The sequence below is a fragment of the Pangasianodon hypophthalmus genome, chromosome 21, assembly GCF_027358585.1.
Source record: "Pangasianodon hypophthalmus isolate fPanHyp1 chromosome 21, fPanHyp1.pri, whole genome shotgun sequence".
In the NCBI taxonomy this organism is placed as follows: domain Eukaryota; kingdom Metazoa; phylum Chordata; class Actinopteri; order Siluriformes; family Pangasiidae; genus Pangasianodon; species Pangasianodon hypophthalmus.
Window position 1 is genome coordinate 19,626,911 of NC_069730.1, and position 13,581 is coordinate 19,640,491.

General features: G+C 41.5%; 1 protein-coding gene across 1 annotated transcript in view; it reads right to left on the minus strand.

Annotated features, from left to right (window-relative positions):
• Positions 1-1,711: 1,711 nt before the first annotated feature.
• kdm4ab (lysine (K)-specific demethylase 4A, genome duplicate b) overlaps positions 1,712-13,581 on the minus strand; it is a 31,075-nt gene continuing 19,205 nt past the window's right edge. The window contains exons 17-22 of the mRNA XM_034314691.2: positions 13,332-13,440; positions 11,812-12,000; positions 7,222-7,392; positions 7,003-7,122; positions 4,887-4,979; positions 1,712-4,789 (exon numbers count right to left, since the gene is read on the minus strand). Of these exons, the coding sequence (XP_034170582.1) occupies positions 4,649-4,789; positions 4,887-4,979; positions 7,003-7,122; positions 7,222-7,392; positions 11,812-12,000; positions 13,332-13,440 (823 nt within the window). The 3' untranslated portion in view covers positions 1,712-4,648. The remainder of the gene's footprint in view (positions 4,790-4,886; positions 4,980-7,002; positions 7,123-7,221; positions 7,393-11,811; positions 12,001-13,331; positions 13,441-13,581) is intronic.

The window sequence follows — 13,581 nt, forward strand, 5'->3', positions numbered from 1 at the left end:
ACTATTACGCCGTCCCCTAATCTCCTTAAATGGTGGAAATACTCGTTTAATCAGTTCTGGAAAATTAAATTGTTTATCTTGGTTTTTTTAAATAAATCATGAGCAGGGAAAAATCAATATCGCACCAGTCTGATGCAGATTTCTGACATTTTGTTTCTTAGGGATTTCGTCCTAGGGATTTTTGTGACACAGGCCATGACTTCTCCTCGTAATTTGTAAAACTGGACTGTCCTTGAACGCTTGGACAGATAAAAGATAAAAAAATCTTTAGTCAAACAAAAGTGCAAAGGTTGAAGTACAGCTTCAAATTCTTCACTAAAATGGCTTGACGTTAGAAAAGTGTAAACTCATAAATTTACTTAACAGTATGAAAGGAGAAGCAGAAGAAAGATTTCTGAAAGAAAAAGATTTCAAATCACTCACAGTTTGTAGTTCCTGAGGGTAAATTAGTGCTGCTGAGAAAACAAGGAACGTGTGGAAACGTTAGCCAAAGCTAACAGCAGCGTTCTTCCTTCTCTCACAAACGTTAGCTAGCATGATGAGTCTAACTGAATGCTAATAACTATTTGCTGTGATAAATATAAAGTGTACTTAGATTACAGAATTTCTGTACCTGAAGCTGTCTGATGCTTAAAAACATCACCTTATGACTTACCTTATGACTTCACCGTATAAATGTATGATTATTGAGAAATGAAGTGATGTTTGAAAGTGTAGTCAATAAAAGGCAGAAGTGTGAGATGAAAAAAAGTCAATTACAGATAGTTAAAAAAAAAAAAAAACAAACCTGAAGTAGAATAAAATAAAATATTTGTAATTTATTACTTCCCACCTCCGGAGTCTGTGCCGTACCCTGGACTGGACTTCGCTTTGCCACTTTTCTCCTCACTCCATCATTCACCATTTCCTCTATCATCCATCCAATCACCTCTCTGACCATCACAACCTACAAAAACTTATTTTTTTCGTAAAAAAATAAGTGCGATAAAGTCTCTCATGCGTCCCTGAGACTCACCTCCGATTCTCACACTTTATACTGCTGCGTTACTGAGTTCTGGACTCTGATTGGTCAGAAGAGGAGGAGGAGCCAATTAATTTTCTGTAACAGCAGCAGCTCTGACAGCAGCGCAGGTTTATATTAATGCGCTTGTTCTAATACGTTATCGTTTCTATAGCAACAGCACGTTCACAGGGACTCGTACAGCGAACACTCCATATAAACGGGTTTTAAAAATCGTTGACACGATAAAGTTTTCTTAAAATAAGGAGAAGTTTATTTAACGTTTATGGACAGAGGAGTTTACGCTTTAACAGAGGAGTTTCTCTGTAACATGACAAGCTGCGCTTTTTCATCTTATTAACTTGAAGAGAGAGGAAAAAAAAGAGAGGCTGGTGAGGGAATGACTGTTTACAGCTGCTATAACGTAAGTGAGAACAGGAACGAACTCGTTTCCCAGAACATTAAATGGAACTATAAACTAAGAAGTACAAACAATGTTTTCTTAATGAATAAAAATCGTACGGCTGTGTGAAAGAGGAATAAAACACCTGAGGACGTGCTGTTATAGGAAAGTAATCAACTTCAGGGCGGTAACGACGAGTCCTCCTCATCTCACCACCTCGTCGTTGATTATTTTCGACACAGAGCGTTTTACTCCTGACTTACGCTACACAAAATGAAAAGACATGAAATAAAAATGACAACAAAGGATCCAAATCAAGCTGCTTTAATGAAGAAAGGAAGCAGTCGTGAGTTTACAATTACTAGAACCAGATTGTCTCTAAACAGAGACATTATTCAAGAAAGATTTCCTTGTTTTACTAAATACACACAATGAATTCAGGGGGAGAGGAGAAACGGTCTGTAAGTGCATCCGTTTTGTTTTTGTTTTTTTTTTCTTTAAACTGCCAATATTCATTCCTAACTATCGACAGAGTAAAAAGAGTAGAAAACTGGAAGGGAACAAAAACGCGATTCGCAAAATCAAAACATATAAATACATCTTTTTTTCTTTTTCTTTTTTTTTTTTTTTAAACAAAGCCAAATCGTGAGAACTGTCAGAAGATAAAGAACAACCATCAAAACTAATCCGAGATATAAATTAAACAGTAACCCAGAATTTGATCCTAGAAAATAAGCGAGGGAGAATATAAAGCTAGAGCTTCCTAAAAAAAACTTCTATCTTTACAGTAGATTACACAGTGAACACGCGCTATAATTCATCCTGCGGATTTATCTATTGAACGTTAGCAGGAAATCCCGGCCCATGCTAACAAACGTATACGACGTACTCAAGTGTCCAGTTTGAACGGGATACGGCACCCAAGCGCCGAGATTGCGAATAGCGGGAACTCGGAAATTAATCGTTTCCCATTATTTTGATTTCATTGCTAGGCGAAGTAGCGCTGATGAAATATCCTGCTTTTAATGCATTCGCTCTGTGTCTGGAAATCCATATCATAACAACCATAAACAATAAGGAGTTTCGGAAAAACGCTTTTCCACAGACACGGTGCTGGTGCAGGAGCCGCCGGTGAATTAGCTCCTGGATCCGATCCAGTCTTTACTAAAAGATTTTTTAAATTTATTTATTTCCCTCTCCTCTCAGGAGATATTTGGACAAATTCTTCTTCTTGGGTGAAGGAATTCTTACGAGTTTTGTTTGGATGCTGGTCAAGTTCACAGGAATATAGTCGGAAACGTCAAAATTGCTACAAAAATGTCACATCACGGACGGACAATCTGGCATCCCGAGCACCTGTGATTCCCAGATTTCCGTGCCGTTTCCACGCTGTTATTTATTTATTCATTTATTTATTTTTTAAATTCATAGTTTCCTTGCGGATTAGAATTAAAAAAAAGAAACACACCCTACTTCTTACTGATGTTTGCAAAACGAAAGTTCATTCATTAAGCGTGTGTTTAAACGTAATGCGCTTCACGGTGCTGCGATGCAACTTGATCCCAATACTACAGCACGCGCGTCCGAATCCCGCCACCTGCCGCACTACGCACATCAGCCGAGAAGCCATCAGGCTGTCGGTAGAATATCTTTTACTAGCCAGGTTAATTAGCATGCATGGATGACAGACAGACTTTTCAGAGTCAATACAGTACAGCATAGTGACTATAGCGAGCGTAGATTTGTGAGGACAAGTTTGTCGTTTTTCTTGTTTTAATATCTTAAAGTTCTCTCAAAAACTTCACTCGCGTTCCTCTGACATTCGAAAGCCGCTGTGAGATCTGGAACTGCTCCGGTCTTTACCGAAATCTGCTCCTTTCCAGCATGAAATGGTGTCGGACCGGAAACCAAGAGATTCTGTTCGCACAGAGCGTCAGTTCCTCACCGTCACAACAGCTCAAGTTAAAGTATTTCAACAATGCTACACTCATCATGCTAAGAACGCTAGCGTTTAGCAAAATGTGTTCAGGATAAATCCGCAACACTTACTACAAAAATGTGTTTTATTTTTTGCCGCCCATCTTTCAGATAAAACCTTACAAATATTCATTGTAAGCATTCCCGTGTATTGGAAGTTCGTTATCGAACTTGTGTCACTTATAAACAGAAATTCACCGGGCCTATAATTAGGCTGCAACATCAGATCAGTATCATTTTGAGTTTTACAATGCGTCACGTGAAATGCGTCACGTTAACGATACGACACGGATCTCGCACGTCACTCTCAACCTGACAGATTTTTGTGTGACTGTCGCTGCGAGAGTGATAGAATTCATTCATGTTTACTCGGAGCGTCACTAGTGAGTAGGAACAAGCCACTCGTGTTGCTTGTAGGTCATCTCTTGTGGGCGTGGCCTGTCTAGTTTCATTTTTGATTCGTTCTGATGATTAATCAAAACATATAGCCTATAGCGCACTATACTATTTATACACACCACTTTTATTTAAAAATATATTTAACATCGCTTTCCATGTTACTAACTCTGTTGTCAGATTAGATTAGCAAAGCAAGTGTACTAGCACCGTAGACTCAATAGAGGCCACAACAACCTCCGCTTCCCGACTTCCTTCCTTTCACTTACTTCCCTTTTTTCCCCTAATGTCTCTGTACACATTTAATGAGAGGTTGTACGTGACAGGATTTTAAAGTTTCCCTTCCATTTCAGCGGAACTAATTGTGGAAGTAAAGCCGCGAGCGGGGAACTGAAGAAACGTCGGAGCACAGGGTCGTTCCGAGGAATCGTTCGAGACGATCGTTTGGATTTGTCGCTTGTTTACTGAGTCGTACCTAATTTGCATAAAATTGGGAAAATCTCAGTTCAAACGTCGTACAAAATGATGGCTTGCTAGCGCATACGCAGGGTTTACGGTTGTATTCAGAGGCTCACAGGTCTGATTATACAACAGTTTGGCTTGTAAACTGATGTGGTTTGGAGTTTAACCTCAGCGGCACCGTGTCAGTGGAAAAATGGGGTAAGAGAGGATTAAGGAGCTCGAACAGGGTTTCAGGGAAAAAAAAACAAAAAAACAAACAACTTAATCTGCACAAACGCTTTTACACACGACGTGGCCGTCATGTTTGGAAGTCGCCGTTTGCGATAAGAACAAAACAAAAAGCCGCGTTTAAAAACAGAACCAGAGTCCAGAGCGTTCGGCATAAAGGCGTGTCTGTGCGAAGCGTGACGTCACTCCATGATGGCTCTGTAGATGGCCGGTTCGATGTAGTCTTCTCTGTAGCGCGAGTTGATGAAGCGCTGTCTTTTCGTGTCCTGCTTGACTTCCTTCTCCACGAAGACTCCTTTAAAGCGCATATCCGACGCCACGGACTGGAGAGAAAGACGGAAAGACCACGGATCGATTAAAGGCACTCAGCGCTGCGCATGAATAATAAAGTAACTGCCGGAGTGGATTCGTCTTACTCACCAGTCGGGCCTTTACGCGTTTGGGCAGCTCCTCGTCCAGACAGTACACTTCCTCCCGCTTGACCGTCAGCTGAGACTCGTCCTCAAACTCCAACTGGAGATGGAAATTAGGGTTCATGATCAGGACACGAGAGAGCGAGAGAGAGAGAGAGAGAGAGAGAGCGAGAGATGAATATTCTTCTGTGCGCAGTGTATTATATCTGCGCTTCACTTACAGAGTCTTTAATTCAGATTCAGGGAAAAAAAAAAGCCAAAACAGAGCAATAAAGTGTTTAAACTGCCTGTTTTGTGAAGAGAAAAATTAATACTTTATCGTTTCTATAGTAACAGCTCCTTCAAGAGACTCAAGAGATGATGTTTATGTAACGTTTGTGGAAGGAGTCTCCAGTGTGAGCGCTTTGTAACAGTCAGAGGGAGAACTGTAACTAAGTTTTCCGGCATCTTAAACAAATAAACTTAACAAATAAATTGTTCGTTTTGGCAAAGTGCTGTGGCGTAAGACACATCAGGACGTTTAGGAAAATAATCAATCAATAAATAAAATAATCACATCACCACACCAACAAGCCTGATAACCTGATGTGCATCTGTAACACATACATGAATATCTTTTCTTTTTTTTTTTTTTTCCCCAATACGGTTTTTTCCACGCATTCTGTCTGAAATGTCACACACTCAGTTCACAGGAAGTGAGAAATCTTGCAAGGTAGTACAGTTTCAAAATGTCGGAAACGCACAAGGCTGACACACTGAGCGGAAAACGGCGAGCAGCGCTTCTGCCTCGAGCTGATTCAGTTTCCAGTCACCCATTTTAGTCAGTCAGCTTAGCGCATTTAAGAAAATTCATCCAGATAAATACTTTACTTTATTTCTAAAAGCACACGTGTACCGCTGTAACAGATCCGCAAGGTGTGGTGGCGCTAAACCCATTCGGTGATTTAAAAACAAACAATAAAAGCTTAATATTGAAAATAAAGAGATGTTTTTGAAGTATTTGGCATGCGGGCCAATGGAAACGGTAATTATCTGTAACATTAGTGATGTCTGTATACTATTTCTTGGTACATAAAATGTTGTGTATTTAAAAAAAAAAATAAAATAAAAAAATAAAATAAAAGAGTGTCATGTGACAGGATTTCATCATCATCATCATCATCATCATCATCATCATCATCATCATCACCACACACCTCTCTTACAACTAAGCAAAAAAAAAAAAAGAAAAGCAGAACTGAGGAGGAAAAAAAAGCTCCTTTCTTAGTTTTCTGGAAGGAAATACTTATGTAATTATGTGTAATTAAATACCACATCACGAGACATTTCAGCGATACACGATACGATATATATATATATATATAGATTGCTTAATTTAGAGTGGACAAAAATAAACTGACATCTAAAAAAAAATTTGTAAAGACAAATTTAACAGTATTTTATCTGTTAACTTTATCAAATATGATTTCAGAGCTTGTAATTGTGTAATTATTAGAAAAATGACATTATGAGAATATTTTAACGTTTATAAGAACATATCACGATACCTCAGAAAAGATATGGTGACGGTTCATCACAATATCGATGTTAAGTCATTACATCGCCCGGCTCTAAGCCCTTTTCTGAAAGATGTGCACTCAAGAGTTTTTGTTTTGAAAGTTCACCACAAAGAGGTCGGTTTGTTTTATTAATTCCACATCAGCATTCATTCCATCACGTTTATTAACCAGGATCTAACCAGCAAGTTCTCCTTTCCTTTCAGAAAGGAATGATATTGGGAGAGATTCTGCAATCTAACGGTGCGACTCAAATAGATTCGATTGTAAAAGGACGGACGAGAGAAATAAACGTTCACGGAAGACGTGAATGAAAAAAGTGTGTGTGCTGTTGTGAAATTCTGAGGTTGTGGTGTGTGTGTGTGTGTGTGTGTGTGTGTGTGTGTGATGTTACATAACCACAGCAGGACATTGAAATGGACTGTTCCTTCTCGAGAAAAACACACGAGGGTGGTGGCAGAAGTGGAAAATTTTCACACACAGGTGTACTCTCAAACGTGTCACAGCTAATGTCCGGACAATTTTTGTGTGTGTGTGTGTGTGTGTGTGTGTGTGTGTTTCTCTGACCTGGTACATGGGGATGATGTGAGCCGCTACGAACTTCGCGCCGTAGATCAGTCCGTCTGTCCAGCGCACCTGCACCACGTCACCCTCAGCTGGAGGCCCGAGTCGCACGCAGTCTCTGTTCTGTTTATTAAAAAAAAAAAAAAAAGAGCGAAGTTAAACAAAACGCTACCTGACTTGACGCGCCATTGTTTAGTCGAATTTCACGAATTGTTTGCGTACCACTATGTCCTCCGGGAAAAGGTTGTCGCTGAACGAGCCGTCGTCGAAGATGACCTCGTAGAACGTTGCTTTGGTGAGCTCCACCACCTCGCACTGGTAGTACCGTCCGTTTTTGTGCTTGCAGATGACTTTCTGTCCCTCCACCAGTTCCCGCAGAGACGCCGTGTTGCGCTGAGGAGGAAAAGTGACAGCTTGAAAACTCTTTACAAAAGATCAGCAGGTGAGAGCTAAATCACGGGAGTCTGATTTAGTCTTGTGCATGAGGTTATATCTATCTCCACACACAGAACCAATTCATAGTGTTTTACATAAAAAAAAAAACATGAAACCAAAATAAAAGAACATAAGTAGGAAATAAAAGGCATAATGTCGACGAGGGGCTGTTAAGAAGATTACCAAACAGGGTTGCTATGGTTTCACATTACGGCCGTTCTGTCTTTACTTACGAAACACAGACACTTGATGGTTTATGAAGCTGGATATGAACAGATTTATAAATAAACCATTCGTACGAGCGTTTACACAAGAAACGTGGTATTCATGAAAATCCTGTACGTTCGGAAAAATCGTTCGTATCCTACTCGTGCTCCTGAGTGTGTGTAAATTTACACATGACTAATATAAACCTCGACTTGATCGACTTCAGATCCTATAATCTGCATGGATTACTGCACTTTTTATATCTGGAATATTCTGTGGAGTTTAAACTGTTTGTGTTTATGACGTTTGCAGCGTTTAGCAGACGCTTTTATCCAGAGCGACTGATAGAAGAGCTTTAGAGTCTCGATCAGAAACACGTCCTCATGCTAGTTCACTCGCTCAGGGACTCAGAGCTCCATCCACAACATTTAGAGGAAACCAGTTATTTTATTTTATTGGCTTTAAGTAAAGAATAAAGCTGTGAACAAACGCCTCAGCTGATGGAAGATTTCTCTCTTGCTAATTATTATTAATTATTTTTCTTGGTATAGAAGTGAGTCAAAATAACTTCTACTTCTGCCTTCCAGCTTTTACCCTGAGCTTTCATTTCGTGCTCCCAGCTGTTGGAGCACTTGACCTTTTATGGAGTTTTGTGGGCGTCGCTACATGCAAATGAGCTGTGTCGGGAACACGCTTTGCACTTTACAGTTGATCAGCATGCGCAGGCGAGTACGAAGACGGAGTATCTGAAACTTTTGAAAATCCGGCAGAAAATTTTAGATCAGTTTGGCTTATGCAAACGTTTACACACAACTTTACTAAAAAAAATTGACAAATGAAGCCCAATGTTTGATAATTTATCAGAGATGGCACGATACCATACCAATTATTTTTAATACCAAATTATTTTTAACTGATGCACTTAAAAAAAATAATAATAATAATAATACTAAAAAATAAAATCAGGTCTCTTTATGTGTAAATATTTACAATTTAAAAATCTTTTGTCTGTTACAAGATTGGAACAAATTAATTTTTTCCCTCTTTGACATCTGATCCACCATTTTTTTAATTTTTTTTAAAACTGATTTTGGGTTTCAGATTGGTGCCATCTCTAGATTTTATGAGAAAGTTGTTGTCAAAAATGTCTTTCTGAGGAAAAAAAAAAATCGTAACACCCCAGATATAAATGATCAGAATACACTTTTCTGAGATATCGCCAAGGTGTCACTACATCTCTTCCTAACAGTTAAAAATGTTATGAAAATCACATCGCAAGATTCTGATCTGATGAATTTTTAAAACTGTAAAATATTTACAAATCATTTCATTTAATTACGATTTAAATTTTTTCAGCAATTCATGCCTTAATCAAAGAATCGTTAGTCAGTTAAAAAAAAAAAAATATTGCTTTATTAGCAAACCTTTATAAAGTGCTACATATCGTACATCGTAGAAATGTCTTCAAGTATCGTGATATATTATATATTTATCATATCGTCCTGCACTGAAGGATGTTGTAGATGATGCGTAGCAGTTTATCAGGCATGAAGAAAGCGTCTGTTGTTTTTTAAGGTTTAAAGAGAAGTAGTCGTGGCTGCTTAAGGGCGTAAAAGCGAACATGCCTGCAGATAACGAGCCATTTCTTATCGCCTCGTCATTCTCCACGTACACAGCAGGAGGGAAAATAACGTATCCTGTTTCACCAAGTGACGAGAAGATAACACGGGGAGGGGGGCTACACGCAGACACGCGTAAAGAGCAGGTGCAGCACAGATAAAGATAAACACACATGACAAAAAGCCAGAGCAAACATTAGAACAACGGCGACGTAAAATCAGACGTGTGTAACTGAGCGTCTGAGCGCAAACAGCACATGAGGGTCATGCAGACGGAAATAGCAGCATGTGAAGTGAGCGGAGCGGCTTATAAAATACACAAATAAGAGGTTATGAACCATAAATCTTAAGTTCTGCGCCGAGTTATAAGGCGGCTCTGGTTTAATAACGGGCTTTCGCTTGAACTCCTGATATAAACACAAGTACAGACAGGCATGTCGCAGGATTACTGCCCTGCTGCGCATCTTACTTTTATCTAAACCATGGCAGATTCACTCATTTAGTTCTTGCATGCTTCAACTCCTCTTTGCTTCATGCCAGAAGCTCTGGGTGTGTCCACAATGAAGCTGACAAGTAATAGCGCTAAATATCTAAACCGCTTCATTCCCTGCCAAGTGGATGAGGCGTCTCCATATCTGTTAACATTTGTGCTTTTGAAAGGACGTTATTCATATCTTCGTATTTTCCTGACTGTGCTTACAAATCAAAAAAATCTGCATGAGGAACAGCCGGTCAAGAGGTAAAAAATATACCTCATGAAAAGGAGGAAAAATAAATTCTGTAAAAATGTTAAACGATTCAAAATAACGCAACTCTTTAACATCAAATCAGCTGCTTCCAATTAGTTTTTCAAAGGGGTTCATGGCGCCTGGTTGAGCAGCACTTCGGCTTTCGGGTGCCATGGCGACGGCCTCCATGTTGTAATCGTAAAACGTTGCGTCTTGAACGTGGCCGCAAACAACAAAGCTGTAAGCATCAAGAGATGCTCTGTTTCTCTCACCGTTTGAAAGTGTAAGTTTGGCAGAATCAGTCATTTAGTCGCTAATCCATAATAATCAGAGGAGAGCTTGTTAGCTAATCCTAAATAAAATGCCTGATAGGATTTTCTTCAGTCAGATTATAACCACGTAGCGTAAGGTTGCTAAGCTACGCCGGTCTCATTGCAGCCAGGTTGTGCGTGTATCTCTTTTTTATTCACAAACACCAAAGTGGGCTGTTTTGCAAGCGTTCAAAAACTGCTTTTAGCTGAGACAGAGACGAGGCCTAGAGCCATGGGGTGCAGATGCAGATAAGGGAATGAGATGAGAGCTGTATAATGGGGATTTCCTCGTTACCATGGCAACTAACCACTGCCTGTAACCGTGTCAAAAACCTCATGAGACACAATGACACCGGAAGTCAAATGTGTCACCACTTACTTACTGCTTATTTTAGAAACTCTTTCCTTTACCTTTCACTGATTTTTTTTTTCCCCTTATCTTTTTGCAGTGTTGCCAGATCACGCGCTTTCCCATCAAACTGGCACATTTTATCACCTTAACATGATAAAAATAAATAAATAAATAAAATATTCCCAGCTAACAGACACGTTTCATCACTTTGGGTTGATTAAAATATAATAAATTATATTTACAGGTGGAAACCAAACATGACTTCTCGATCTGGATACGAAGGAATTTATTCGTAAATTGTTCGTAGGAGCTTCTGCACAAGAAAACATCGCATTCATGAAAAATCCTGTTACTTTCGAAAAGCTTTACAGCCCAAGTTTTGCTCCTGAATTCGTGTAAATTTACGTGTAAGGAGACTCAGTAACGTGAACTTCGATTTCAGATCTTATAACTGTCGATGAGTTACTGCCATTTTAGAAATACGGATTCCAGACAAGCTTAAATCTTCAAAAAAAAATTACAAAAAGTTTAAAGTTTTTTTTTAAAAGTTATTTATTAGATTATTTATTGCTTCCTCTGAGACCACAGCGTCTTTTCAAACTTCTTCTCACAGTGCAGCGTCACACACCCTGAGGAAACACGCTATCTGCCCTCTTCCACATACATGAGCTCACAGACAGCCATGATTGGCTAGCGTCACTGTGATTGACAGCGGAGAGAGAGTATTCAATTCATTTCAATTTTAGTTTATTTGTATAGCGTTTTCAAGAATGGACATTGTCACAAAGCAGCTTTACAGAAATAAATAAATTCAGGAAATAAATTTTAAAAGTTATAAATAAAACGAGGAAAAACTCCCTGAGATGACATGAGGAAGAAACCACCAGAGGAACCCAGACAGAATCCAGACGAACTTCAACTTTCAGTCACCATGTTGTCACTTTCAATTCTGTGCTCTTTGCCTTTTACGGAGTTTTGTGGGCGTGGCTAAATTACAGTGGGCCGTGAGAAGGCTTGGTCATTTATGGCTAACTGGCGTTTATCAACATGTACCAGTGAGTGTGAGGAAAAATCAGATTTTCGTAAATCTGAATACATTTTTACACCTTTTACCTTTACGAAAAGGGAGATAAACGAGGACCAGAGTGTGAGAGCGTTACCTCGATGTTCGCGCCTCCTTTGTGTCTCCAGCAGGTGAAGAAGACGACGAAGGGCCAGTCGTCGGGGTGCATGTGAACGCCGGCCGCCTGAGCGCACGTAGGGTGAAATGAGGAAGAGCAGCGGCCGTGGGAACACTGAACGCAGCAACCAGACGCCCTCTTCATCTGCTTCCGACAGTACTGACACTTCTGCACATAAACACCACTTCCTCTCAAAATCTCAAGATTATGTGCTAACATTAGGCTTGTCTCATCCTGCTTTCAACAAGGCTTCCCTTTTTTTTATTTTTTGGTGCCACAAAATGTAGAAATATCTGGCTTTAATTTCTTCTTTTTAGCTCAAAAATAAAACTGCTGAGCAATCTCACTCTCTCACCCTCTCTCTCTCCCTCACTCCCTCTCTCACCCTCTCTCTCTCCCTCCCTCTCTCTTTCTCTCTCTCTCTCTCTCTCCCTCACCCCCTCTCTCACTCAGTCTCTCTCACCCTCTACCTCTCACCCCCTCACACCCGCTCTCTCTCTATCTCTCTCCCTCTCTCTCACCCCGTCTCTCTCACCCTCTCCCTCTCACCCCCTCACCCTCTCCCTCTCAACCCCTCACCCTCTCCCTCTCACCCCCTCACCCTCTCCCTCCCACTCCCTCTCTCTCCCACTCCCTCTCTCACCCTCTCTCTCTCCCTCACTCCCTCTCTATCTCTCTCCCTCTCTCTCCCTCTCTCTCTCCCTCACTCCCTCTCTATCTCTCTCCCTCCCTCACTCCCTCTCTATCTCTCTCCCTCCCTCACCCCGTCTCTCTCACCCTCTCCCTCTCACCCCCTCACCCTCTCCCTCTCTCTCTCACTCCCCCTCTCTCTCTCACTCCCTCTCTCTCTCTCACTCCCTCTCTCACCCTCTCCCTCTCACCCCCTCACCCTCTCCCTCTCACTCCCCCTCTCTCTCTCACTCCCTCTCTCACCCTCTCCCTCTCACTCCCCCTCTCTCTCTCTCTCTCACTCTCTCACTCTCTCCCTCTCGCCCCCTCACCCTCTCACTCCCTCTCTCACCCTCTCTCTCTCACTCCCTCTCTCACCCTCTCTTTCTCCCTCTCTCTCTCACTCCCTCTCTCACCCTCTCTCTCTCTCACCCTCTCTCTCTCACCCCCTCACCCTCTCCCTCTCACTCCCCCTCTCTCTCTCTCACTCTCTCCCTCTCGCCCCCTCACCCTCTCCCTCTCACCCCCTCACCCTCTCCCTCTCACCCCTTCTCTCTCACCCTCTCTCTCACCCTCTCTTTCTCCCTCTCTCTCTCACTCCCTCTCTCACCCTGTCTCTCTCACCCTCTCTCTCTCACCCCCTCACCCTCTCCCTCTCACTCCCTCTCTCTCTCTCTCACTCTCTCCCTCTCGCCCCCTCACCCTCTCCCTCTCACCCCCTCACCCCGTCTCTCTCACCCCGTCTCTCTCTCTCTCACTCCCTCACCCTCTCTCCCTCTCCCTCTCTCTCCCCCTCCCTCTCTCTCTCTCACTCACACACACACACTTACCAGTTTAAATCTCTGTAGAGGTATAGCGCTGAGATCAACCGGTCGGCGCTCTGCGATGTTCACGAACCTGGCTTCTAAAACTGCTACAGCACAAAATACATGCACCCACCTACACACACACACACGCACGCACGCACGCACGCACGCACGCACACAAAAATTTACCACTTTATCAGGTCCACCTACTATACAGTTACTAGCTGGAGGTCAATATGGTGTGGTGCATAAGTAGTGGCACCCCTTTCCCTCT